The sequence below is a fragment of the Lutjanus erythropterus genome, chromosome 16 (assembly GCF_056507025.1).
Source record: "Lutjanus erythropterus isolate fLutEry1 chromosome 16, fLutEry1.hap2, whole genome shotgun sequence".
NCBI lineage: Eukaryota > Metazoa > Chordata > Actinopteri > Lutjaniformes > Lutjanidae > Lutjanus > Lutjanus erythropterus.
The window spans coordinates 19,027,457-19,053,261 of record NC_139332.1 but is presented as its reverse complement, the minus strand read 5'-3'; the positions used below and the strand labels follow the sequence as shown (position 1 = coordinate 19,053,261).

The window sequence follows — 25,805 nt, the reverse complement described above, 5'->3', positions numbered from 1 at the left end:
ATACATAAACAGTTTACATAACGCAGGAGTGACATGGAAATCAGTCCAAGTTGTTTTGGGTGTGTGTGTCTGCAGGTTGAAGCCTGAATGTGACAGTGTTTTGCACATCTCTACAGCAGAGAAACTCTTGGTTATAGGCTTTGGCGTCCTCAGATATACTGAGTGTTTCCTTCCTTTAATCAGACCCGCGGGTTCGTGTCAGGTCACGCCTCGGTGCCGCTGTACCCGTGACCGTCACGGTGACTGCTGTCAAAAAATGCGAGCACTTTTGTCGTTATTCCCCCAAATCCCTGCAAGACTCCTCACAATCAAAACAAATCGACCACGCGTGCTTTTCCCGCAGCAATGACGTCACGTAAGCCCTCCCCCTTCCCCGCAAGTAAACAGAAAACATTGAGGGAAAACGTCCGTGTCAGCCGCCATACGCGTGTTTGATGCGGGGAAACGCTGTGACGGATGAAAGTGGACGTTAGTGTGGCGTTTGTCGGCTGTTTTTGAACAAATTTTGGGATTATTTGGGGGCCAGCTGACTCGGAGCGATGAAGGGAGAGGCGGAAGTGAAGTCACTTGACAGACCGTCCATGTTATTATTGTTATTTTGGTAGCCCTGTGATGAGACAGGCTGGGGAGCCGTTGGTCTCCGAGACAACGACCGTTAACGCTACCGCCGCCGCCGCAACAGCAGCAGCAGGCCGCCCCGCTGCCGGAGCGACACCGACACCACCACCCTCACTGACCCGGACACAGGAGCCTCGCTGACGGCTGGGTCAGGAGGGGAGGAGGGGGAGGAGGAGGGTGTGAGGACCCAGCTCCAGCTCGGCTCCTACACTCCCAAAAATAAAACGGCGACAAAAACAATAACGGCAGTTAACCGTCAAACGGCTCGACGGTTGGTGTGTAGCAGGGACCCGCCGCAGCCATGAACGGTATCACCAAGGGCCGGTTCGAGGTATGACAGAGGGAGTGGACCACCAACGGTTAAACTGTTTGTTTCTAGTAGACGTGGGAGACGTGGGCTTGTATAAGCGTGTATAAGTGTGTGTGCGTGTGTGTGTGGTCGACCGTGCGCCTAATTTTACATGCAGTCGGGAGCCGAGGCGTTTTGTTGGTCAAGGGTAATCCGAAATCCTGTTATTGTCCTGCCGCCGCCGCCGCACCAGTAGACAGACAGCAGCGACAACATGGAGCTCAGGACTGCGGGACAGGAGAAGGAGGGCTGTGGCTGAGGATAGTCAATATATCAGGGCCGAGGCTGCCTGGCTGGCACTGTCGCCTGAGGTTACAGGCTTTCAGGATTGGGGAGGGAGGGTGGAGGTTGGGGAGGGGGAGACTGGGGCTGCAGATGGAGAGTAATGTTGTAAATACAAGCAGTGTAGCAGCAGCATTCAATTAGTCATCATCACCCCCTGTGATACCTGTGAATGACAAGTGCCACGACAGCTTTGGGTGGCTTTCTGGGAGTCACTGGCACTCTAAAAGATGGTTTTGTGTTCAAGAATCAGTAATAATGTAGAATATAACATGAGTGCTATGAATTATCATGTGTCCTCCCACAGCCTCTCCATGTTTTCTGTGATATTTTTTTGCAGGTAAAGTGGTAGAGCTCAGTTCTCAAATGCAGTAGTGGTAGAAAGAAAGTATTTCCTACATGATGAAACAGTTTTAACAAGGGCTGTGGATTATCTTGAGTTGCCAGGGGCCTAATTACAGAAACTTCCTAGATTTGAAATGCTATCTTATCTCAGTTTCGGATGACATTTAGGGTTTCTGGTGTTACAGAGGCATGTTTCCTTACTGCTTTGAAGAAAAATTATGTCTTAGCACAGGAATTTAACTATTTCCTAAGTTAGAATTCCTAAATTAGGATGGCAAAGACACCTGTCCTTAATTCAAAATAACTACCACGAATGGCAGCATCACTGTTGTTAGTTCCATATGGCAGTGGTGATGAAGATGGGGAACAACATGAATGGCAAAATATTATGCTTGAAAGGATACTCAAGCTGTATGATAATGCTTTAAATTTTCCCAGGCCATGTATCAATGGTTATATATCAACTGGCCATGATTAAGCTTGAATTTCATTTCATTATCCTGGGCTAATTATTGGGAAGAAAACCTCCCGAGAAGATGGAGATTCAGCTCCACAACTGAGACGATTAATGCCTCAGACTCTTCTGAAGCTGAAGTTTTCCATCTGTCTTTTCTTGACCATTATAAGAAGCTAGCTAGCCTCTTACCGTACAAGTGAAATGGAAGAGTTATTGTCAAGGATATAGGCTGTCTCGTTCATATTCTAAACATAGATGTAGGCATGACTGCAGCGGCAGAGTGCCAATTGAATTGAGTTTACATTTCAAGTTAGGATTTAAGATAAGATGTGAGGTCTGAGATTGGGTAGCACACAGCCATGAGAAATTGTAAATGGAAGACAAGATTTTTCCCATCTTTGAAGATTTTTTTTTCTGTAATGAGGCCCCTGGTCATCATTTCAGGAAAGAGATAATACTGTTGAATTTTTAAAATGTATGTTTTTGGCACCACAAGCCTAGTACTGTAGGCAGGCAAGCAGTTCTATGGCTGATATCTCCCAAACTTAGCACCTTACAGCAAAACAATCTAGATGGATAAACAGCACTACAGTCCAGAGGAAAAATACAGTGATAGTACTTCACTACAATTAAAAGTACAGAAGTCTTAGTAAAATGTACTGAAAGCATCACAAGTAAACTCATAATGCAGGCAAAATTATCCCTGTCAGTGTTATATCATATTACTGGATGTCATTACTGAGGCCTTAAGGTGTATGGAGCATTTTATGTCATAGCAGGTTGAGGTAAAGAAAATTTTACAACTTAATAGTATGTTACAGTATGTTTTCATTAGTGTATAATCACCTGGAAATTAGAATCATTGTGTTTTCTTTGGCTTAAAATGACTGGTTTACGTACAGAGTGCGCAGGTTCTACTCTACGGAGGCCGCCATGTTGCTGTGCCATGTTTCTACAGTAGCCCAGGATGGAAACCAAACACTGGCTCTTACAGCAGCCTTTTGTGTTTTTTGTGAGTTTTGTGGTCACCTTAGGTTCTCCTACACAATTGGCAAGCCTACCGCTAGATGCCACTACATCCTACATGCTGATCTTTTAAATTATGTCATAGTATAAAATGCAAATAATCATGCCAAGTACTAAAATTGTACTAGTATAATATTTGAGTAAACATACTTGGCTACGTTCCACCACCACATTTGGCTTTACAGATTGCCTTGAAGTGCAACTTTGTTCACAAGCCTTCATTCATGCTTAACACCTGTGGTATAATACTTATCCTGTTTTGCAGTGTCAGTGTTTTCGTCATAACTGGGTACAAACCTTAATTCAGCTCCCGTTCAACTGGTCCTCTATGCTGCGAGCGTTGTTTTTCTGTAACATCACTCACACATTGTTGAGATTCTTTGAGGATTGACTTGATGGTACTTGACTTTCTTTGTCAGGTGTTCAGCCAGTGTAAGCTTGTCAGTACTATGAACATATGTGTCTGTCTACGTGTGAGTGAATGGGAACAGAAGGTGGTAGCGTGGTACTGAGGTGTGTTGCCATATCAGTGGATTTCTCAACAGAGCTGTAAGCTTCTTAGAAGCAGATGAAAACCAGTGTATGGTGGGAAACAAGCTGTTGTGTGTCAGAGAGAGAGACTGACTGGAGAGGCAGAATAGAACTTTTGAGAACTGACTAATAGCTTGACACCTGATGATGATTCTGTATAATGAACACCTGGCACAAGCCGCTTGATGTTGTTTCATTGCAGGCCAGGAATTGAACACATAACATAACCCTGATCTAATTTCCCCATAGTTGCCAAAGAAACTCTAAACCTGAGCCATGTAAGTTCATGAGCCAGATTTGCATGTACACCCGGTTGTACACTATCTAGGAATAAGAGTATGACTGTAGAGAGGAACTCCCTGCTTGGGAATGCTGCTCTGCTGGCACAGGAACCAGGGCACCAGAACGCTGAGGTGATGACTTTAGTGAAGCGTGCGTACCAGAGATGACTTTGAACCTCGTTGTCATAATGCCATACCTGGCAGTAATGGCTGAGATTACACTCCTAATACTGTGCTCATGCCATTCCACCTGGCAGCTTCTTCCATGGGGTTGGTTTACACAACACTTAGACTGAATGTATGCCTTCTTCTGGTTAATGCTTTAGCCTATAAATAATAGTGAAAAATGTCTGATAGAACGAGGTCAAATCACTTGTTTTTTATGACCAATCCACAGCCCAAAATTATATTCAGATATTAAAAATTTAAATTTGATAGGCAACTTTTTTGATAATCAGTTAGTTTTTAAAGTAAATTTTCAAGCAAAATTTTCACCTAATGATTCCAGGCCGCCAAAATGTTCTTATCTTATTCTATAGTAAACTAAATAACTAAACTAAACAATCCAAATTACTGGACACATTACACTATTGAAGAAAGCTCAAATAATTCAGTGGAAAGATGGAAACAGATATTTATTGTATTCCTCTCATTCAAAGTTTCTGATTATTATTCAAGAAAAAATCATTTCCAAAATGTAAGGCAGTGACGTTCAGAGTACTACCAAGTACATTTTTACTGAGTACTTAATTTCATTATTATAACGTTATTATAGTAGCTTATAATATTGACATGTATGTATAATGTTCTAGTACTGTGAACTGCAGTAACTAAGATTAACATATCAAGAAACGTGAACGCAGCATTGCAATTTAAGATTTTTCCCCAGCTAAAGGGTGGTGATGGAGCTCAGTTCATAACACTTAAAGTACAGTATGAGGATGTGTAAATGTATTTCATAATTAATTATATGCAAATATTAAATCAGTTTAATGCTCTGAAGGCACAACAATTAATTGCCAATGATTATTAGGCTAGACAGTAGACCATTTCATTTAATGTTGGCCTCTGGAATAAACCATGCCCATGCGCGGTCTTTTCTCTGAATACAGGTACAGAGACAAATCATTTTGTTGGTTCAACAGATACATATAGAGATAACAATGTCTATTTGGACATCTGCTGGGCACTAGGGATGTACAATACCACAAAATTTGTTTTCAACCTAATATCAAGTAATACCAAGGCCAGGATCACTGATATTAACACCTATATATTTTTTTATTGATAAAAAAGATATTGTACTGTGTAAGGGAGCAAAATATGTCAAAATTAACTTCTATTCTACTCCTGAATATATTACCACAAAATAATTTGCCAAACATAAGATATTTCTTTTACTGTTCTCTGTACATGTGTTACTTAACTAACGTCATCACACAAGACCATTTTTGATGGCAGATAAATCTTCATTATGTGAATTGTGGGTGTGAGCACAACAGCAGCAGAAATGTGAATATTTCAGCACTAAGAAGAATGTTCATGTGTCTAGGATGTCATATAATAAATGATGTGCCCAGGTTTAAACCACACTAGGGCTACAACTAACGATGATTTTCACTCTTGATTAATTGGTTGTTTATTTTCTCAATTGATCTAGCAGTTGTTTGGTCTATAAAATGTCAGAAAATGGTGAAAAATGTCAATCACTTTCCCAGTTTAGTTTATTGGTGTACAAAGATACCAGAAAATATTCACATTTAAGACAGTGAAATTAGATAATATTTACTTTATTTATTTAAAAATATATTTGGTGATTAATGCAACCGTTGATAACTGATCAGTTAATCACTGCAGCTCTAAACCACACTGTGAAAAGATTGTTTTCAATGTAATTTATGCTCTATGCCGGCGCCATATTGCAGAAAACCCATCCGGTTTTGTCCACATTGTGTGGAACTATATGTAAAGGAAAGGTCAGAGGTGAGGGATGTGTTGGAGAGGTGGTTTGGAGTTAAGTCTAAATTTAGTCCTAAATCCTAAGTCACCTCTGGCTTTAGAGAGACACTGAGAAACATACTGTGTACTGTATTGTTGTCTGTTGATAGGTCAAGTTTGCTTCCTACCATTCAGTATGGACGGTAATGGACAATTAAGGCCAGTTTACTTTAAATTTACTCAATTGACAGAGGTCTAAATATAACTGAAACTGGAAGTCACATGATGATGATAAACACTTTGTTCAGAGGTTTTGTGAAACCTTCATTTCGCTTCCCATGAGGAAGTTGGATAGATCGGTGAAAATGTGTTATTCAATAGACTGGTATGTGGGGACCAATGATGGAAAAGGTTGCTAACTATATCCTGGAGCTATTATTGGATAACCAACAGGTTCAGATGTTAAAATTCAAACTAGGTTAGTTAATCTTTTGCTGGACATCGAGTGGACCAACTCCCTGTCTTTTGTCTTTTCGGTCTTCACCTCCCCTCCTCTCTCCTCACTGTGTTATTGTAATAATGAAGTTTGTACATATTTGTAGTCGTTGACTGTAGCACCATTTCTTTGTTTGCCTCTGTGTTTGTCTGTATTACTTCCTCCTGCTCCCCCTTCCTCTCTCTTCCTCCCATCTCCCCTTCTCCTTTTATTGCTTTCTCTTTCGAGGAGCTTGCATCTGTCATGGAGCTCGCTGGAGCCAAGACGTTTCCAGCATCAACCTTTGCTCCCCCCGTGCCTTCCCTCGCTCCCCCTTTGTGTTTTCTCATTTCGGTGTTTGAGTTTGCGTGTGACACAGCAGGGAGTCCCCCTCATTAGATACAGTTTCGGAGTCTTTGAGGATACAAGTGTATCACTGGCAGGATGCGTGTCTGCAGAGGCACTGCAAATGTGGGTGTTTGCCGTAATTTAAATTCATGGCTGAATGCAGCCCACCTGATCTAGAATGTTCTGCCTCTGTTTCTCACACAGAGAGGTCTGCCTTGATTCACCTGCGAGTGTGCAAGTGTGTATGTGTGTGTCCCACTCAGCAGATGGCCAGACATCCAGCGAGTAGACTAATTGAGATAAGCATGCCAACAAGCTGACCAGGCTAACAGAATTATAAGCTTGTAAGGAGGAGACATGGAAAGCCAAATGTAGCCCTAGCTTGTTTATGAGCATAGCTTAAGGAAGTAATAGCAGTTTTCTGTCACTAGTAACTAGAAAGAGTGCAAGGTTCTTTTTAGGATAAATTAACTTTTTTTTTCAAGTCTGTCATAAACCAACACCAACATGCTCATGTTATGTCATTGTTATTGTCAAGTGATGGGGACAAAATTCACAGTCCTGTTTCTGTGCATGTATTCTAGCTGAAGCTAATATGAGGCTTCATCAATACGAGCAGGCCCAGAGATGAAACGATACGAAAATTTCATATCATATTAGGCCTTTAGTGACCAAAATTATCCCGGGTATCAGTATATATCATAGTATTATTAAAATGTGCTGAGAATGTTCAAAAAATACTGATACACACTGAAATAATTTCACCAAGTTTTATATTGAAAACCTCTCAACGATTTGAAATGGCATCATGTCTTTTATCAGTGTTTTTACTGACACAAAACAAAACTGTGTTGCTGGTGTGCCTGCATCTGGGAGACTGTTGCTTACTTTGGTTGATGCCAGACAGCATTAACCATGAGTTTTTCAAAGTGCAGGAATCAAACATGGTTATCACAGTCACTAAAATTTGAAATGGTATTAGTAATCATCGGTAACTTTATCGCAGTTTATTGTGAAAACGATTATTATTTCCCTAAGCTAGTCTTTTAACTACCAAATTTCCTCTTTTTGTTTCCACAGACTTTAGACTTGACTACATTTACTTGCAAAAAAAATTATCCTCTCTGAAAAAGACAATATTCCTACTAAACTTTAACAGTGGGTATATCAGTTCCATCAATGTTACTGCTGCCACATTCTGCTAAGACCTGGATTATGCAACTGTTCAACTTTTTTTTTTTAATGAGGGCCAGTACAAAGCAAGTTTGGTGAGAGTAAAAAGAGGCAATCTTTTTTTTTTTTGGAATGACATATCCCGCATTATTTTGTAATACCATGATATAATACTGTAAAAAAGTCATAATGTTTAAAAAATGTTATAATGTTTAAAAGTAGGTATGTTTCTCTGTTTGACCAGAAATGTGGGTTTTTCTTTTGTGGATCCATATCTGCCTCAGCCTTGCAAATTATTGGCTAGTTGGTTTGTTTGCAACACACAGAGCTGAAAGAAACTGAAGCTGTAAAAGAGACAAGAGGACATATGTCAGAAACCGCAGTAAAACCCCAAATGAGACACATACTTCTTATATGCTGTATACTGTACATGTCCAAAGAATGCTTGTAAAACCTGAATAATTCCGACACATCCAAAATGTCTTACATATTAAGGACTAATTAAGAATATGCAAACAGAATGCTGTATCAAGTTGCTCTCACATTCTGAATAATAATGTAACATTAGCATACATGTAAACATAGTCATTGTTCCTTGCTAAGCTGTGGTGGAGGGACAGTAACAAGAAGAGGGAATTTAATGTTGAAAAGATTAAAAACTCTGGAACTCTGGAAACATGTTTTTTTTAATATTTCTATTAATGCCCAAAATTAGCTTTGCCTATAAGTACATGTGCAGTATGTCAGACACTGCTTGTGCACCTGTCAATCATTTTCTATACTTGTTCCTCATGAATAATGAACATTAATGTACATATGGAAATATGTAGGATTGTTTTAAAGGTTACTTGAAAACTGTGAACTTATCCTTTAAATACATTTTGAATTAATGAAACAAAATAATATCGTCCCCGAGCCTGATATCTGTTTTCCATAGTTTTCTTGTGATGCTCTAATGATGTCTCTTTGTTTTGATCTCTGTTGCCATTGTTAGAGTTTGTGTCTTTCTTTCTGTCTCACTGCTCTTGACCACCTCCAACACAAACACACACACACACACACACACACACACACACACACACACTAATTGTTTTTGTTTATCTTGTGTCTCGGCAGGTGTTCTCAAACAGCGATGAAGCCCCCATTAACAAGAAGCTCCCCAAAGAGCTTCTTCTTAGGTAAGATTAATAATACAGAACCATCCCCCTCCACACACACGCACACACACACACACACACACACACACACACACACACACACACACACACACACACACACACACACACACACACACACACACACACAAACAAAAAAAAAAAAAGAAAAAATACAACACAACATACCCTGGGACAAGGGCTTAGGTCAGGGTTACTCATTAGCTGAAGCAGCCTTGAACAGTTATGTGTAGGAGTGTGTGTGTGTTTTGTCAGGGTGTGTTTGTTTTGTGAGTACTGTGTAGATGTCTGTGTGTTTTTTGTATGATGTATGTTGGTCACAAGTCTGAAATGAGGTTCAGTTAACTGTGTGACCTACAGACCAATATTTTGTCCCACATGACACATAAATCCGTCATCACATGCACACTCACACGTGTTCATCCTCTAAACTGATTTATATGTGTATTTGTGTGTGTGTGTGTGTGTGTGTGTGTGTGTGTGTGTGTGTGTGTGTGTGTGTGTGCAGTTCAAAGGGATGCACCTGCATGTGTGTTTATGACTGTTTATTTCTGCATGTTTGTGTGTGTGTGTGTGTGTGTGTGTGTGTGTGTGAGTGAGTGAGTGAAACGCTCCTGGGCCGTATGCAAACTGTATGTCTGTGTACGTGTGCTATAAATAGCTCGTCTTAGCTGGTGGGGAATTCCGCAGTGCTGTGCTCTTCTGCTGCTCCAGCTGTGATCCTAAGAGACGACCAGTAAACCCATTACCACCAACACTGCTTTCACTGGTGGACACAAAAAGCATGTACTCACTTGCACTCGCTAGCTACAACACATGACCTACTGTCACATGTGTCATGCTGAGACACTTACACAACATCAGCTGTGAGGAAGACTTATTGTTATGGCCGTGAATCTTGTTTTTAAACCATGGAAAGTGGGTTGGCTAGAGCCTTTTTTGTTTGTATTTATAATTTTGTTCCGCCCCGTCACCATGATGCACAGAGAGTGATGTGGTGCATTTGTACTACGCATCTGTGTGTGGACATTTTGAATACAATAACTCAGAGATAACATATAGGAAATAAATTCACAGTACTCTCATAATTACACATTGTTTCAGAGAAAAAGGAGCATTTCCATGCTTATTTTAGATGTTTCCCTGCTGCAACACATTTCGTTCAGATGATCAGCTCGTCATCAAGGGTACATCCCAGGTCTCTCATTTGTGGTTTCTTTCCTCCTCTATCCTCACTTCTTTTGGTCCTCCATCCTGCAGACGGTCCTAAGTCTCTTATTTCGGCTTGGAGGACTGAGGAGCAAGAAGTGAGGATACACAAGAGCAGCCATCACAGAAGTCTTTTGACCAGCTGGCACACCCACTTATTCAACAAAATTTACTGATTGGAAGCTGCAGTTGATCAAGCTGATTTGATATATCGCTACATGACTGGAGTTTTATACTGGAGTGAAGACAAATGATAGATTAAATTTAAGTGTATCACTCCTATGGTGTTTATTTCCTGATTCACCCTCCAGTTAAAATCTTAATCTTAATTGTAGATCTTTGATGCTCAGATTGCACTTCTATCTACAGATCTGGCCGGCCAGTTAATAAAAATTAACTTTATGATCAACAGTGGATGGATCACAGGTGGATGTGTCTTTGCCCCACGAGAGGCACAATTACGCACTTGGTGCAGGAGCTGTGCGGAGGGAAATGATCTAACTGTCATTAAAGTAAATCAATAAAGAAAACAGACTTAAATACAACGCACATTAAAGAAGTCACCTTGAGACTGTTCTTAAATCTGAGTTCAGGTGGCAGGGGGGTGGATGATTTACACACAGATGAGGATTTAAACAAACTCAGAGCTGATCTGCTCATCACAAAAAATAATAACTAGTCTTTATTAGTATTAATACAGCACAGTGGGCAGGCACATCCATCAACTTAATCAGAAATCTTGACAGCTGTTAAAGCTGACTGACAGTTGATACAGCTGTGATCGGCTGCTGCTGTCATCAAAAATGGACATGCTCCAGAGTAAGGGACATCTCGTGTCTTTCAAAACATACTATCTTGAGTCCTCTCTCCTCACGTGGTCTCCTACACGAATGTAGGGCCAACCTGGAAATTAGTATCACTCTGATCCACTCCACAGAAATCACAAGTGACAACTAATGCTTTAATTGTTGATTAATCTGCAGATTATTTTCTCAATTTATCAGTGAATCATTCTGTCAATAAAATATCAGAAAATAATGAAAAGTGTGTGTTTAAAATTCCTTTAGCCAGGGATCAAAATTACCACCAGCTGTCAGCCACCAGCCACGTGCTGGTAAAATATGCAAGGGGCTAGTAGACTTGTTTCACTCACCAGCCACAAAAAGTGTGGTAATTGAAAAATTGGCTATTGGCCATTGGCTGGAAAAACTGGAACATTCATTTACCATCTGTCCAGTTGACAGAAAAGTTCATTTTAGACCCTGCCTGTAGCAGGCAGGTATTCACGTTACTCATTTTATTTGACCAACAGTCCAAAATCTAAAGATATAGACACGATTTGATGAAGAAAAGCATCAAATCTTCACATTTGAGAAGGTGGAAGCAGTGAATATTTGGTACTTTTGCTTGAAACATGACTTAAATGATTAGAAGATTATAAATATAGCTGCTGACTAATGTTCTGTGGATCAACTCATTGACTAATCATTGCATTTCTGAAATGAATTGTTCTTGAAGGTTTCCTACCAAAAAAGGTTTGGAACCACTGGAGCAGCTTGCTCGTGTGGTATGTGTTAGCAACTATGTTGCCATAGGGATCTTTGCTAATTAACGTGATAATTTGATTAGTTAGTATTGTCATTAACATTACTGGTCATGTTTAATGTTGCACTGTTAGCGAGCCCAAGTACCTGATTTTTTTTCGTATTGGTCGCCTCTCAGGTGGTGCATTGTAAACAGCTGTTATCTAGGCCAGTACAGCATGGATATAAACTGTGAAAACTGTGCCGTGATGTACAGAAGAACCATCTCGTCTGACAGACGAGCCTCAGAGAGAGTTCAGAGTGGTTCAGGGTCCTCTTACCCAGAAGCACTGACTCAGCACCCTCCCTACCACCACCCGAATTCATGTCTGACCAGAGTTACTATGGAAACCGGTGCTAGATTTGTGGTGAAAGTTTGAGTCTGTCTTATCTAGCCATGCTTGAAGGGCCAGGTGTACATTTTGTCAACAAATGGGACCATGTTCCATTAAAATCCCATTATGTCAGAAAAAACAGGCATTCCCAGGCAGGATCTGACGGAGCAATCAAAGGCTGCTAACTTATTTTCTGTTATGTCTGTGTTTAGAGGCAGCTTTGGGGCTTTCTTGTGTGAAGTTAAGTGAAAAAAAAATACTCATGATATTGCTGTATCTGAATTTGGCTCTATTATATCACCTCACTATTATGAAAAAGTCCACATCAGTGATAAAGCTGTAGTTCACCTGAATTCAACAATCTTCAACAGGCTTCATCTAAAGAATGGGGGCTGTTCTTAACATGCTATAAATATATTTATAGATAGATATGTGTGTGTATATATGTATGTATATATATATATATATATATATATATATATATATATATATATATAAGTTTTTGATAATGTAGTTATTTTGGATCATCTAAAACCGATAATCCACCTTTCTCAAATACATCTTCCATATTCCTTACTTGATGACTCACTTTTTAAAAATTTTCATCTTGATTGAAATCATTTGGATGTTTTCCCAGTAAGACGTGCTCTGCTTTTAGATACAAAGGTTTATTTTTAAATACCTCTTTTACAAACTTTAAAACTTCTAACAAAATACATTTAATAATTTGCATTAATAAAAAAAAATGTAAAATGTAAAATGCTTTATTTTCACCACAGCTCCTCCAGGACTGAGAGCTTGAACGTCTGTTATATTAAAAATATAAGAAATAGAGAAGTATCTCATATTTATTTTTCAAGCAGAATCTCTCTAAAATAAGAAATTATTAGTTTTTTTGAATTTCTTTAAACATCCTTTCAAGCATGCTTTTAATACCCAGTGCTAATTTCAAATAGGACACACACCAGAACTCACCAAATCACACTGACTGATCACTTCCCTGTAAGTATGATTAACAGGAATTCTTTTGTCTTTGGTAAAAGGCCTCACGCTTGCACATAATGGAAAGTCAGATTGTGTTTGATTAAAACAGACAGTTAATCAATGATCAGCATCACAGCCATTAACCAGTTATTAGAAAGGGAGATCAATGGGTGTCTGCATGATTGGTCAACTTCTCTGGTGGCCTGAAATCACTCCAAGGACTGTGTGTGTGTGTGTGTGTGTGTGTGTGTGTGTGTGTGTGTGTGTGTGTGTGTGTGTGTGTGTGTGTGCATGTGCTCAATGTGTTCGATTGCACGTGTCTAGATGTCTTTGCATCGCTTTGTCGATTATACGCATGCACTCCCTGACACAAGACTCTGGTATAGATTATGGGGACATGTCCCAACATGCCCTGGCCCTACACACATCAAAACACACAGCCTTTGTCTGCATCTATATGAAGGAAACAATGGCCAGCTCCTGTTTCCTAGGGTTAAAAGGACATTCAGATCCCAGCTGCACTCAAAGCATTGGCACCATGACAATTCTTTGAATACCTCAAATTTTCTATAGATTGGCCCTTTAAGGCACTTCTATGAGCAGCAAAAGGCCATTTAATCGGTTATGGTATACATCCTTGGTTTGTCCAGCTGTATGTGTATGTACAGTATGTTTGTTTGTCTGTCTGTCTGTCCCCATGTTGTCTGTGGCCTTGCCTGTCTGAGTGCCAGAGATTACTCATTGGCAGATTAATGGATTGAGCTGACCCAGTAGCCTGCTGCATGCAGCCCTTTGTGGCTGAGCGGCCCACAGCTCAAACACTGCCTGTCTGTGGGGCTACCAACCAAACACAGGGGGTTGTTCTGCACTCTGCAAACACAGAAAAAACATATATTAAATCACACATAAGGAATATGTTATCAAACATAAAGTTAGAGAGAAATTTAGCTCTTTCTGAGAGTGATCAGTGATTCTGTCTCTTTGTCTCTCTTTCTAGAATATTCTCCTATCTAGATGTGGTTACACTCTGTAGGTGTGCTCAAGTGTCCAAGGTAAGCACTTCCCTCTCTACACCTCCAAACAACCCACTGTGTGTGGACTAACACACTTATTGTTTTAAGAGAATGGATTGATGTAATTCTAAACTACGGCATGGTTCAAACCAGTCTGCCATTATTAAAACCTCTGGAAATCTCTGTGACATAGTGCCATCTGCTGGTTATGTGTAAGTGGACCACTGTTTAGCCACTGCAGCTGAAAGCCATTTATGAATGAGCTATCTGTGAATAATAAGGTCTTGGCACATGGACTGTGAATGCAGAGCTGTGGTGGCAGCTTCATTTACAACAGCTTCAATGTATTTCTATTGGAGGCAATGTTATTTCTCTGTACCTGTGACAAAACACAAATTATAGGTTTTATCTTTGTCTATTATAGATGTTGTTAGTTTTAATTTTAGGGTATTTTGTCTCCTGTCTGCTGAGCTTCATGTGGGTGTTCTGTGTAATTAAGTTTCCAACCAATATTTTTGCTTGGTCAGCCAATTCTTTTCTCAATTAATTGATCAATTGTTTTAACTATAAAGTATCAAACAGTGAAAAGGGACAGGGTTAAGAGGGTTAATACCCACTCTAAGTTCTTGGAGCCCAGGGTGACATCTTCAAGTGGCCAATGAACAAGAAATTTCATTTTACAATGATAAAAACAGAAAAAAAAATGCAAATCTGTGGAAGCTCATTTCTGTCAATGTGACATCATTAGTTAGAGTTAGAAGCTTTCTCTAAATAATGAATTAATATCTCAAGTTATTGAGAAACTCTCTTGAAATAATGCCTTGGTATCTAAAAATAATGAGTGAAGATCTCAAAATAATAAGAATCTTTCTCCAAATAATAAGTTTGTATCTGAAAAGAAGTTAATATTGCAAAATAATGAGAAACTTTCTCAACATGAGTTAATATCTCAAAATAATTAGATAGTATCTCAAACTAATGCATAAGTGTCTCAAAAAAAAAGTTAGAATCTCAGTCATTATTTGGAAAAAAATCCTCATTATAATAACTTATAGGATCTTAATTTTTACATCCTATTGACAAAAATGGTCACTTTAGGGAGGCTGTAAGAAGTGAAAACAGCGTCTTGTGTAGCTAGTCTGCCGGCATAGTTTGTGTTCACACAGAGCCAAACCCACAGAATGCTGTACAGTCAAGGTTGATCCACATTCATTTTTCACACATATTATGATAACAGAGTCTCCATTCACCTTCCATCACCCCCACCTCCGTCTGACCCACATGTCTGTCTCCGTCCACAACCTGTCTGTTTGTCCTCTCAGGCGTGGAACGTCCTGGCCCTAGATGGCAGCAACTGGCAGAAGATTGACTTGTTCAACTTCCAGACAGACATAGAGGTGAGGGGTGTGTTTATGACAAAGAGAAAAAGAGAAGAGTGAAGGGGCAGAATGGACAGTGTTTGTGTGTGCATGCCCCTGCAGTGTGTGATGCACGTGTGCTTGATGAGTAGCATTATCCAGCCCAAGGCTTAGTGCTGGGTCAGTAGGCTTTGGTGTCGACTGTGACGTCACAGCTGATCCTCTGTCCTGTGGCTCTGTCCATCTCTTTCTCTCTCTGTCCCTGTATTTCTCAGGGCCGGGTGGTGGAGAACATTTCAAAACGTTGTGGAGGCTTCCTGAGGCAGCTGAGCCTCAGGGGCTGCCTGAGCGTGGGAGATGCCTCCATGAAGTGAGAGTCTCATTGATACAAGAAGAGTAGTTCTGCTTTGACTTTTACCAAAAGTCTTGTTGGTTTGATTACTTGTTAAAAGTAATTATGTTCACATGTGATTATGTTTAAAGTTTAAGCAGCTTGTGTCTCTTCAGTCCCAGGGGAGTCTCTGCTAGAGACTCTTTTTTTTACCCCATTAAATCTTTACTGTGCACACACAAACAAAACAAAAGAGGAACAATGTTGTACTTCTTGATGTGTTCATTTATGCAGTTTCACTTGATGTTTTTTATCACCTCTATAACCAACTGATTTAAAGAAGTACAAGCTACTCTTTGGAGAGTAAAAAATAGAAACATACACTAGTCGTACAACAATCTCCCAGGGGCCCGTAGATGACTGTTAATTGGCTCCCAAGCAGCTCCCAGCATCTGACTTCTTATTTATTCAGTGAAGCGACTCTTGAGTAATTCCACTTCTCCCTCTCTACTGTTCAACTGTTTCCCAGGACGTTTGCTCAGAACTGCAGAAACATTGAAGTGCTCAACCTGAATGGCTGCACCAAGATCACAGACAGCACCTGTCTCAGCCTCAGCAAGTTTTGCTCCAAACTCAAACAGCTAGATCTCACCTCCTGTGTGTCCATCAGCAACCACTCCCTCAAGGCCCTCAGGTAGCACCGCACACTTGGTGTTGTCCTGCCTACTTAAAGGCTACTCGGCTGGCTGCTTACAGGTGGGGTTGTATGAGGTACTGATTTATAGTCTGATAGTCAGTGTATGAGCTACAGTGGTCAGGATGCCCACAGTTGAGAGAAGCAGAGAGGAATACCGACACGAAAACTATACACTACACTGCTGTGTCTACACAATACACAATACTGTGGACATGGTCAGCAACAAAAAGTGTTTTTACCACTTAAAAAAAGATCCACCTTAAAAAACCTTTTTTAGCATATTTACCCTTTTCTGATGGGAAACTGCTGATATATGTAAGCCAAATATCACTTTCTCCAAACCAACTAAACTCCATAGGTGATATCAGTAACTTCACCATGCAGAGCACAGGAGCTGCTGGTTTACTGTCTTGATCAGCTGGTTTGTTTGTGTTCTTGGGTGAATTCAAACGAACCCTTTAAAACACTGAAGTCACTCAGGAACACAACACAAACTTACAGATTGAGGTGGTGGTAGACCAGCAGCTCCTGTGTTCCATGAGGTAAAATTAATGTTGAGTTTGGTTGGTTTGGAGTGAGTGATATTTGGCTTACATAACAGTGGTTTTCCATCACAAAAGACTGTGTGATGGCAAGGTAAAGTAGTGGAATTGCCAGAGCAATTCATTGCTCTCTAATGCTGGTAATATACTGACTATTGATAAGTGTCTCATACAACCTAAACTACCTCTTTAAACCTAAATATGACAGAACCCCTACTAACCCCTTAAATAAAATAGTTTCTGCACACAGTTTTTATTGAACATAAGGAAATTATGAATGTTCACAGGTGTAATATAAGACACATCTACATTTGGTTCACATCTGTTTTATTTATATCTTTGTGATTAGTGATGGCTGCAGAATGCTGGAGATGTTGAACCTATCATGGTGTGACCAGATCACACGTGATGGTATTGAGGCTCTGGCTAGAGGCTGCAATGGTTTACGAGCACTTTTCCTCAGAGGCTGCACACAGGTACAGTAATGGCAACACACACACACACACACACACACACACACACACACACACACACACACACACACACACTAGGGCATGAATATATATTTGCTTTCAGTGGGCATTTAAGTTTTCTTTTTTCAATTTTAAGGTTTTTTTTTTTTTTTTGCTTCTTTTAGCTCTCTTATTTTATGTTGAAATACAGTTCTAATTAAACCCTTAAATATCATAAAGGATACAAATACATTTACAAAAGACCATATAAATACCAAGATTACTTGAAAGGAGTAGCTTAGTTAAAACTTGATCAAGTTTTTATCTTCCATGCAAGACGTTGTGTTATCAGCTGCCAGTGAACACTATCCACTGCAGTTTACTGTAAACAGGGTCCTCTGGTGATGAGGACAACTCACAATATCTGTCAGCTGGGGAAAAATGTTGAAGCTACAGAAAATTCAAAACAAAAACCTATACAAAAAGAAAAGCCATAATATACCCCACAAGCCACACATTTTTCCCTCTGCTGAAAAATTACTTATTAAAGAGAAATGCGCCCTTTTCCCTACTTGCTCTTCCCAACACAGTACACTTTCCATCCCATGGATTTTTTTTTTTCAGTTGTATTTTAAACTCATTGGTTATTTTTTTTGTTGATGTAGTGGTTTGTGTCAGGCTGGCATTTTCTTTTCTGCTGCCTCTGTAGTGCCAATATTTTCTTCAGGCTGTGTGCTCAGTTGTTGTGTTTTTTAACCAAAGACTAATTGAATCATGAATCATCTTTTTGGGCCTCACAGGGGACAGTAGTCACATGTGAACTGATTTAACCGATTGGAAAAAAAACTGAACAAAGGTTTCTCCAATTTAATTGTTAACTGCTGTTGAAGAAAAGATTCTTTCAGGTCCAAGATCTTTGGCTGGTTCTAGATGAGCTTTATTCACTACGCAGCGGAGACAGTCTCACAACATGGTGGCATGATGCTGTCTGCTAGATTCAAGTTGTTTGCCAGGTTATATACAGTAATACAGGAAATCACAGGAGGATCAGAATGCAAATTCCACCAGAAGGTTCAGGAAGCTTGTTTCCTGAACCTTCTGGTGGAAGGGTCAGGAAATGTGAATTAGGCCAAATGTGAATCAGGCATTAAACCAGTGGGAGTGCAGTACAGAGGTATGTTAATGAATGTAAAAGGCTGACTCTGAGCAGAGACGGTCAAATTCAGAATGTACAAAGAACCACACAAAATAAGAATTAAATAGAAAGAAATCTTCTTCCACACTGCCAGCCGGTTGTTAGCAGATACATTAACACACATATACACAGTAATATACATTAATTATTGATCTAGGTGTTTGATTAACAATACATTGCATTTTTTGATTTTTAACCCAGTTGGACGACGGAGCGTTGAAACACCTTCAGAAACACTGCCCAGAACTCACCACCATCAATATGCAGTCTTGCACAGTAAGGCAAACATTTTGGTTGTGGGATGTGAGGAGGGAGATGCATAATAATAACGCATGAGGGATGTGTCTGTTCGCCTCTTGTGTTTTTGTAATTTGTCTTGTGTGTCTGTTGTCGCCAGCAAATAACAGATGAAGGCCTGGTCAGTCTGTGCCGAGGATGCCACAAGCTACAGATCCTTTGTGTGTCTGGTTGCAGTAACATCACTGATGCCTCGCTCACTGCAATGGGACTCAACTGTCCCCGACTCAAGTAAGGAAAACACACACATGTATAAGGACACAAGAACACCAACAGCTTGCCTCAGAATCCACAAAATCTCCCTCTCAGGCGGCGTGACTACTATGATTTCCAAAGATGGGCTAGAGTTGTCATAGATATTTGTGGTTTTGCAAGTAAAGCTACCAGGAAATGCCAGAATCCACAGAAAGTCTCTTTTTCATCAATATTGTCCTTCCACAAACAAAAGAAAAGGACCCAAACACTGTCTAACACTTGGAAATAAAAGATTAATAATAACAAAATTGTTCAGCTCTACTTTGTAACATACAACACTAAACCAAACATTCCAAGTGGCTTTTACAAGATGCTTGTGCATATCTGGTGTGTTCTCAGGATTCTTGAAGCTGCACGATGCTCCCATGTTACAGATGCTGGGTTCACTGTGCTGGCCAGGGTCAGTTGCACTTTGCTTTTTTTGTCATCTGTCATCTTTAAAAAATTTGTTATGTCAAGCATCAATTTCGCCTTGATATCTTTAAGTTTTATTGAATGATTTCTGTTTTTCTTCACAGAATTGTCACGAGCTTGAAAAAATGGACTTAGAAGAATGTATTTTGGTGAGACAATTTGTGGTTTCCTTGTTTATTCCACACATTGTGCTCGTGGTATTTATTTATGCTGAATGTGGAATAATTCTTGGTTTTTATGTATTTGTCTTGGTAGAGATAAGATAATAGAAAAAAAAGACGGAAGTGATTGTGCGTGTGATGGGGTATGTTTCCTGCTAGGAAGGGGAGAGTGAGCATTGACCTCAGTGTTTAAATGAATTTTGACAGAAAGCAGAGAGGGAGACGGGAAAGAAATGACTCAGGCAAAAAAGTTATTTAGCTGGGTACGAAACTAGATACAAACTTGCAACACCTGCTTCCAAAAACAGTGAATTAAGATTCTCAGCTGTCTCTAGACATGTGAGAACATTTTGTTAATCAAGCTTGTCCTCTCTACAGGTGACAGATAACACCCTGGTTCAGCTCTCTATCCATTGCCCTCGCCTGCAAGCACTGGTAAACCTGCACTTCTGATTTTGTGCCAGCTTCTGCATACGTATGGAGCTTTAATCCATCTAGCTGTGTCTTCAACCCTGTCGCCTGTGTCCCAAATAGTCCCTGTCCCACTGCGAGCTGATCACAGATGATGGCATCAGAGCTCTGAGCAGTAGTACCTGTGGCCAAGAACGCCTCACCGTGGTGGAACTGGACAACTGCCCCCTCATTACTGATGTGACCCTGGAGCACCTGAAGAGCTGCCATCGTCTGGAGCGCATCGAGCTCTACGACTGTCAGCAGGTCACCAGAGCTGGCATCAAACGCATCCGGGTCAGTGGAAGTCATGGGAAAATAAAGGCTGTTTTTCGCCATATAGAATCTGCTGTTGCCGAGGATTTGATCAGTGACTTTTTAAAATCACTTCTTTGCTCATTTATTCTCTACCTTATTTTTATCTGAAATTCAAATACCAAAGCTTATAGTTGGATTAAATAAATAGTTCAACATTTTGGGAATTACACCTGTTCTCTTTCTAGTAAAGAGTTGGATGAGAAGATTAACACCACCCCTAAATGTGCCTGTTAAATTTAAGGCTATAGCCAGCAGCTTAGCTTAGCATTAAGGCAAGACAAAGCAAAATACAGTTAGACTGGTTTAGTCAAAAGGTTAAAATATGCACCTACCAGCATCTCTAAAGCTCACTAATAAACATGACACATTTTGTTTGTTTAACACAGCAGTCAGCAACCTATGACTCTGGAGCCCCATGTGGTTCTTTTGCCCTTCTCCAGTGGCTTCCAGTGGTTTTGACAAAAAAATATATGGAAATGAATAACGTTTAAATTGTCATTTATCATTGTTGTAGACCTTAAGTGATTCTTTCATTCCCAGAAATGTGTAGCTCATACATCCAATTAAAAATAAGTTGTAATATTTGGTTTATTAATATGTGCGTTGTAGCCAACTCCTATGGCTTAGTCTGAAGTTTCCCTAGGCTAGCTATGGATGCCAAATCCAAAAAAAGAAGAGACTCTGAGGAAAATAGAAAATATGACAGTTGCAGCTCCAGACAGTTTCTTTTTGGCCAAAAATGGCTCTTTTGGGAGTAAAGGTTGCAGAGTTCTGGTTTAACACACACAAACCACAAACTTAACAGCTGTGAATCTGGGGAATTTCTATCAGTGTTTCCAGTCTTTGTGCTAAGCAAAGTTAACTGTCTATAACTGTCAGGCATTTAATGACTGTCTAAATCAAGAACTATAACTATAAATATATCATTCTAAAAATTGTTCTAACTCATGTGGTTGACCAAGTCCGCACCCCAATAAAGCTGCAGTCTGGTCTCAACCATCCACTTGAGATAGATATTTTATAGCTATTGTTATGGATATGGTTTTTGTTGTGGATGGCCCTTTATAGTGACATAACTGGGAATGCTTGTCATCATAGAGATAGATCAGAAGATTGTGCTGTTTTTGCATCGTCCACATAGAGTCCTGTGCAAATGTTTTCCTCTGGGCCTGACTGCCTGTGGTACAGCAGCCTGACGTTTAGTGAGACCACAGAGTGCCGACTACAAACAGAGAGAAGAGGCTGCATCAGAGCTAAAGTGACACATTTTGAAATTCATTTAGCTTATTGGCAATCAGATACAAATACAAAAAAAACAAACAAAAACAGATTCCAATGATCGTAAAAATACTGTTTTGATAAACAGCCAGACCGATAATTGGTCGTCCCCAGCAGGAGAGTGGCATTGATCTTCTCATCTAACTTTTGACAAGTGAATAAGCATATTCCTCAGATGACATTTCATGATTAGTGGGAAGGATAATTTTTGCAATTCAATTTTCACTGAAAAACTGTACCAAAACAAACATTTGTAGACCAGGGTATCTGCAGAACTACAGCACTTCATTATAATGCTGCTTTGTAACACACTTTTTTCCTTTTTCAGAAAAACTGAAGCTTCTGATATTTGAATATTGCACTTGCCCACATTGTGATTTAAATAATATTTCTACTAATTGTGCAGCCCTAATTATGTGCTTCTTCTGTGTTTTTTATTTGTCTTTTTCTAACTTTGTATTAACACACCTCTTCCCTGCACAGGCTCACCTTCCAGAGATCAAAGTCCACGCCTACTTTGCCCCAGTGACACCCCCTCCTTCTGTACATGGAGGTGGCCAGCGTCTGTGCCGCTGCTGCATCATCCTCTGACAGTGGAGGGCCAGGGGGGGCCACCTCTGTCTACAGGTCCTGCTGCTCTGATATGGGCTGATGAAACGGGGTGGGAGGGAGGGGGAGGGGACTGGGGTAGGTGTAGGGGAGAGGAGGGGCTGGACCCACTCACTGCTCCTGATCACTGATCAATACATAGACTGATCGCCACTGATCAGTTGAACCCGCCCCTCCTCTCTCCTCTTGCTCACCAATCAGCAGCCCCTGAGTGTGGGGCGTGGAGGGGGTGGGTGGAAAGAAAACGAATGGATGGACTTTATCTCTCTCTGTCTCATTCTCTCTTTCTCACTGTAAAGACAAAAACAGGTTGTCCATTCTGCTCCTCACACCCCCCCGACTCCCCACCTGCGGGCGTAGAGGACTGCATCTGGACAGCTGGAGATGGGGGAGGGGTGTCTGAACTGTGGAACTACAATGCATCATGTTCAAACTAAAAAAAAATGACGATATTGTCATCTTGGACTATGGAGTATCATCTCAACCAATCACATGACACCTCTATGTGACCATCCTGTGATTCATTCTGCTTCGACCAATAAACACGCAGCATGGAGGGGAAGAGGAGAGCTGAGATCTTCTGGATATAAACAGTGAAGCTTCAGCACAGCCAGCTCAATTCTCTTGTGTGGAAGAGTTGAGGAAAAAAAAGTACAGAACGGGACATGTGACATATTTGTGCATCTGAGAAACTTTTGTTAAGATTTTTGATTCTGTTCGTACAGAGAATGTTTTGCAAAATGGAAAAAAAAAGAATTACACTTACGGCAACTCACTCAACATTGGAGTAGGCCAACAAAAAGGTTTATTTTCTTTTTTTTTTCAGTGCTTATTGTAATTGTCCATGCCTGTCTATCCAGAGAGGGAGTTTGTCATTCTTTTTGAAATGAAAAAAAAAAAAAAGATACTGTTGCTGTTTGACAAAAAAGGACCTATGATTCAGACCCTTAGTGTCTAAAAGTGTTATATTGTTGACTCTATGCTACTGGGATGAGTGGCCTCTCCTGTGCACTGCGTGGTTATGGTGGATATTAGGCCCTGATCCAATCCTGTCAGTAGCCCTGTGCACTAGCTCCTACTTGACCACTTAAAGGAGAAATATGTAATATATTTAATGTGCTAAATCATAAAGTGACCACGTTATGTCATTAGAGATTAAGGAAACATGCTAAGTTGAAACACTGGCTATAGACATCATGTCCTCTTTTAAAATTTGCATTCCAGACCAGAATGACTCAAGTGAATGCTGAATGTTTGCTCAGTCAATAAGTGTCTGTTTAGGAGTTGTAAGAAATCATTAATAATCATTTAGTTATAATGGGTAAACTAAGCAAAACATTAATTGAGCTGGCAGGCAGTAAGACAGGCAGTGACTGACCTCCAACTCCAGAGTGTGCATTTTCAGAGCAGCTGGCTTTTGTTGTCAGGATACAGGCTTCGCTTTACATCAACAGACAACTGACAGTTATAAACAGCTAATCAACTTACAGTGTAGGAATTGTCATAGCTTGTCAGTGTTAAAATATAATGTTGCACTCGTCTTGCACTCCTGTGAAGTGTCCCTGCAGACTGCAGGCAACCTGCCAGAACTTCGAGTCTGGGAAATATTTGCCAACCCTCCTGATAATCCTGGGAGATTCCCGTTTTCATTTCTGGCTCCCAGTTTCCTCCCACAGTTCTCCCATATTTCTCCTGGTTTCTGACAATTTTTGACACCTTTTCTTCGTTATCATAAACTGTTTCTGGCACTGTGACCTATGACTCTAACAAAGAGAGGAAGAAACTTTCTTACAGAAAGTTTTAATTTTCTAAGAACAGTGTAACTAACACACCTCTAGAAAAACATTTGTACATTTTAATTTTCTTCAAAATGCTGTGGTCCGGTTGTGTTTCTCAGCTAATAAGTGTCTGTTACAAGTCATTTGCAGGCATCTGTGTGGAAAAAAGTGTACTTATTATTTTGTTATTTCCATTCATTAAAAGTCACCAGAATGGAACTGCTCACCAGAACCTCCCACTTTAGTTTCAAAATCCTCTATTTTTGAGGTCTAAAGGAGGGAGAACCAACTCGCTGCAATCATTTAAGAATGTGGATTCAGTCTATTCAATTTATGTGATTGGTTTATTTTAATTTGCTGTTTGAACAGCAGTACTCACTTTTGAATGCTAGGGTCTTACATATTTCTCCTTTAAGCATTTGTTTACATCCTGGATTAGGTTAGCACCACAAAAAAAAAAAAAACTTGTTTACATTAGTAGGTTTCCAGTCTCCCTACTATTCAGAGTGATAAAACTGTGGTACACCCACTGTTTTTAACTGGACTGTATTCAAATTTATTGCTGTGTGTATTTGGATATCAATCAGGGCTAATGCTGGTGCAACTTTGCTTCAAAATGAAATGGAAATTTGCTCAAAGCTGAGATAATAGGCATGAGAATGTGAGCAAAGGCACCTCAACTTTTTGACAATCACATGAATTTATGTATTTGAGAGTTACTTTAGTGTAGTTTCTAGGAATTGGCAATTTACTGATGATGTAGGATTTAATGAATTGTCTGATTGAAATATACTGCACTCACATAATGCCCCGAACAGCACATGAGAAATTATTTAGAGTTAGACACAGGTCTGACGAGACCTGCCAGTGTGATATATTTAAATGCTAAGCAACAAATTCTCGCTCATCCAATCCTACAAATGTGACAACACAACTGTCTATTTATAAAAACACTCCTTCAGAACAACAGGATCTTGCCATGCCGACTAACATGTATTGGGAATGAAACACAACTACTCAAAGCACTGAAAATACAACAAAAACAGAAACAGCTTGCAATATTGTGCTAAACAAGAGACTGGCAAGAGCTGTGTAGTGCCAAGTGCTCAAAGACTGGGGAGATTGGCAGGACGATGGACGGGACTGAAACAAGGAGAGCAGACGGAAAGATGAAGAAAGACTCAGATGGACTCGGATACAAAGCTGACTTGACTGGCTGTGATACTAATGCCCTCTCTTTGACAGCTGTTTTAACAGTTTTATGTTTAAGAAAATAAAGAAATAAATGAAAAAAATAAACAAATGAATAAATAAAAGTGACTAATAGTAACTGTGCTTTGTCTCTCGGGTGTGAGATTTTGTCTCCCAGCATCTCAAGACAGGGTTGGCAGGAAGAAGTACTTAGATCTTTTACTTAAGTTAAAATGCTGTGTAAAAATACAGTTACAAGTACAAGTCCTGTAATCACATTTGTATTTAATGTAAAAGTACAAAAGTATTAGCATAAAAAATACTGAGGTCCCCTTTTTTTTTTTTTTTTTTTTTCAT

At 39.9% G+C, this 25,805-nt stretch overlaps 1 protein-coding gene across 1 annotated transcript; it reads left to right on the top strand.

The window, feature by feature from the left end:
- Positions 1 to 367: 367 nt before the first annotated feature.
- Positions 368 to 25,592, top strand: fbxl2 (F-box and leucine-rich repeat protein 2). The gene is made up of 14 exons (XM_084738947.1): positions 368 to 949; positions 8,940 to 9,001; positions 14,107 to 14,161; positions 15,445 to 15,519; positions 15,756 to 15,850; positions 16,341 to 16,505; positions 17,400 to 17,526; positions 18,899 to 18,973; positions 19,095 to 19,225; positions 19,589 to 19,649; positions 19,768 to 19,812; positions 20,203 to 20,259; positions 20,359 to 20,571; positions 22,354 to 25,592. Exons 1-14 carry the CDS (start codon positions 920 to 922, stop codon positions 22,459 to 22,461), a joined length of 1,299 nt encoding a protein of 432 aa, XP_084595073.1. The 5' UTR covers positions 368 to 919; the 3' UTR covers positions 22,462 to 25,592.
- The last annotated feature ends 213 nt before the right edge of the window (positions 25,593 to 25,805 follow it).

Coding starts and splice junctions, on each gene's coding strand:
- fbxl2 (XM_084738947.1), top strand. CDS start 920: ATGAACGGTATCACCAAGGGCCGGTTCGAG. Junction 16,506..17,399: donor CACTCCCTCAAGGCCCTCAG/GTAGCACCGCAC, acceptor CTTTGTGATTAG/TGATGGCTGCAGAATGCTGG. Junction 20,572..22,353: donor CTGGCATCAAACGCATCCGG/GTCAGTGGAAGT, acceptor TTCCCTGCACAG/GCTCACCTTCCAGAGATCAA.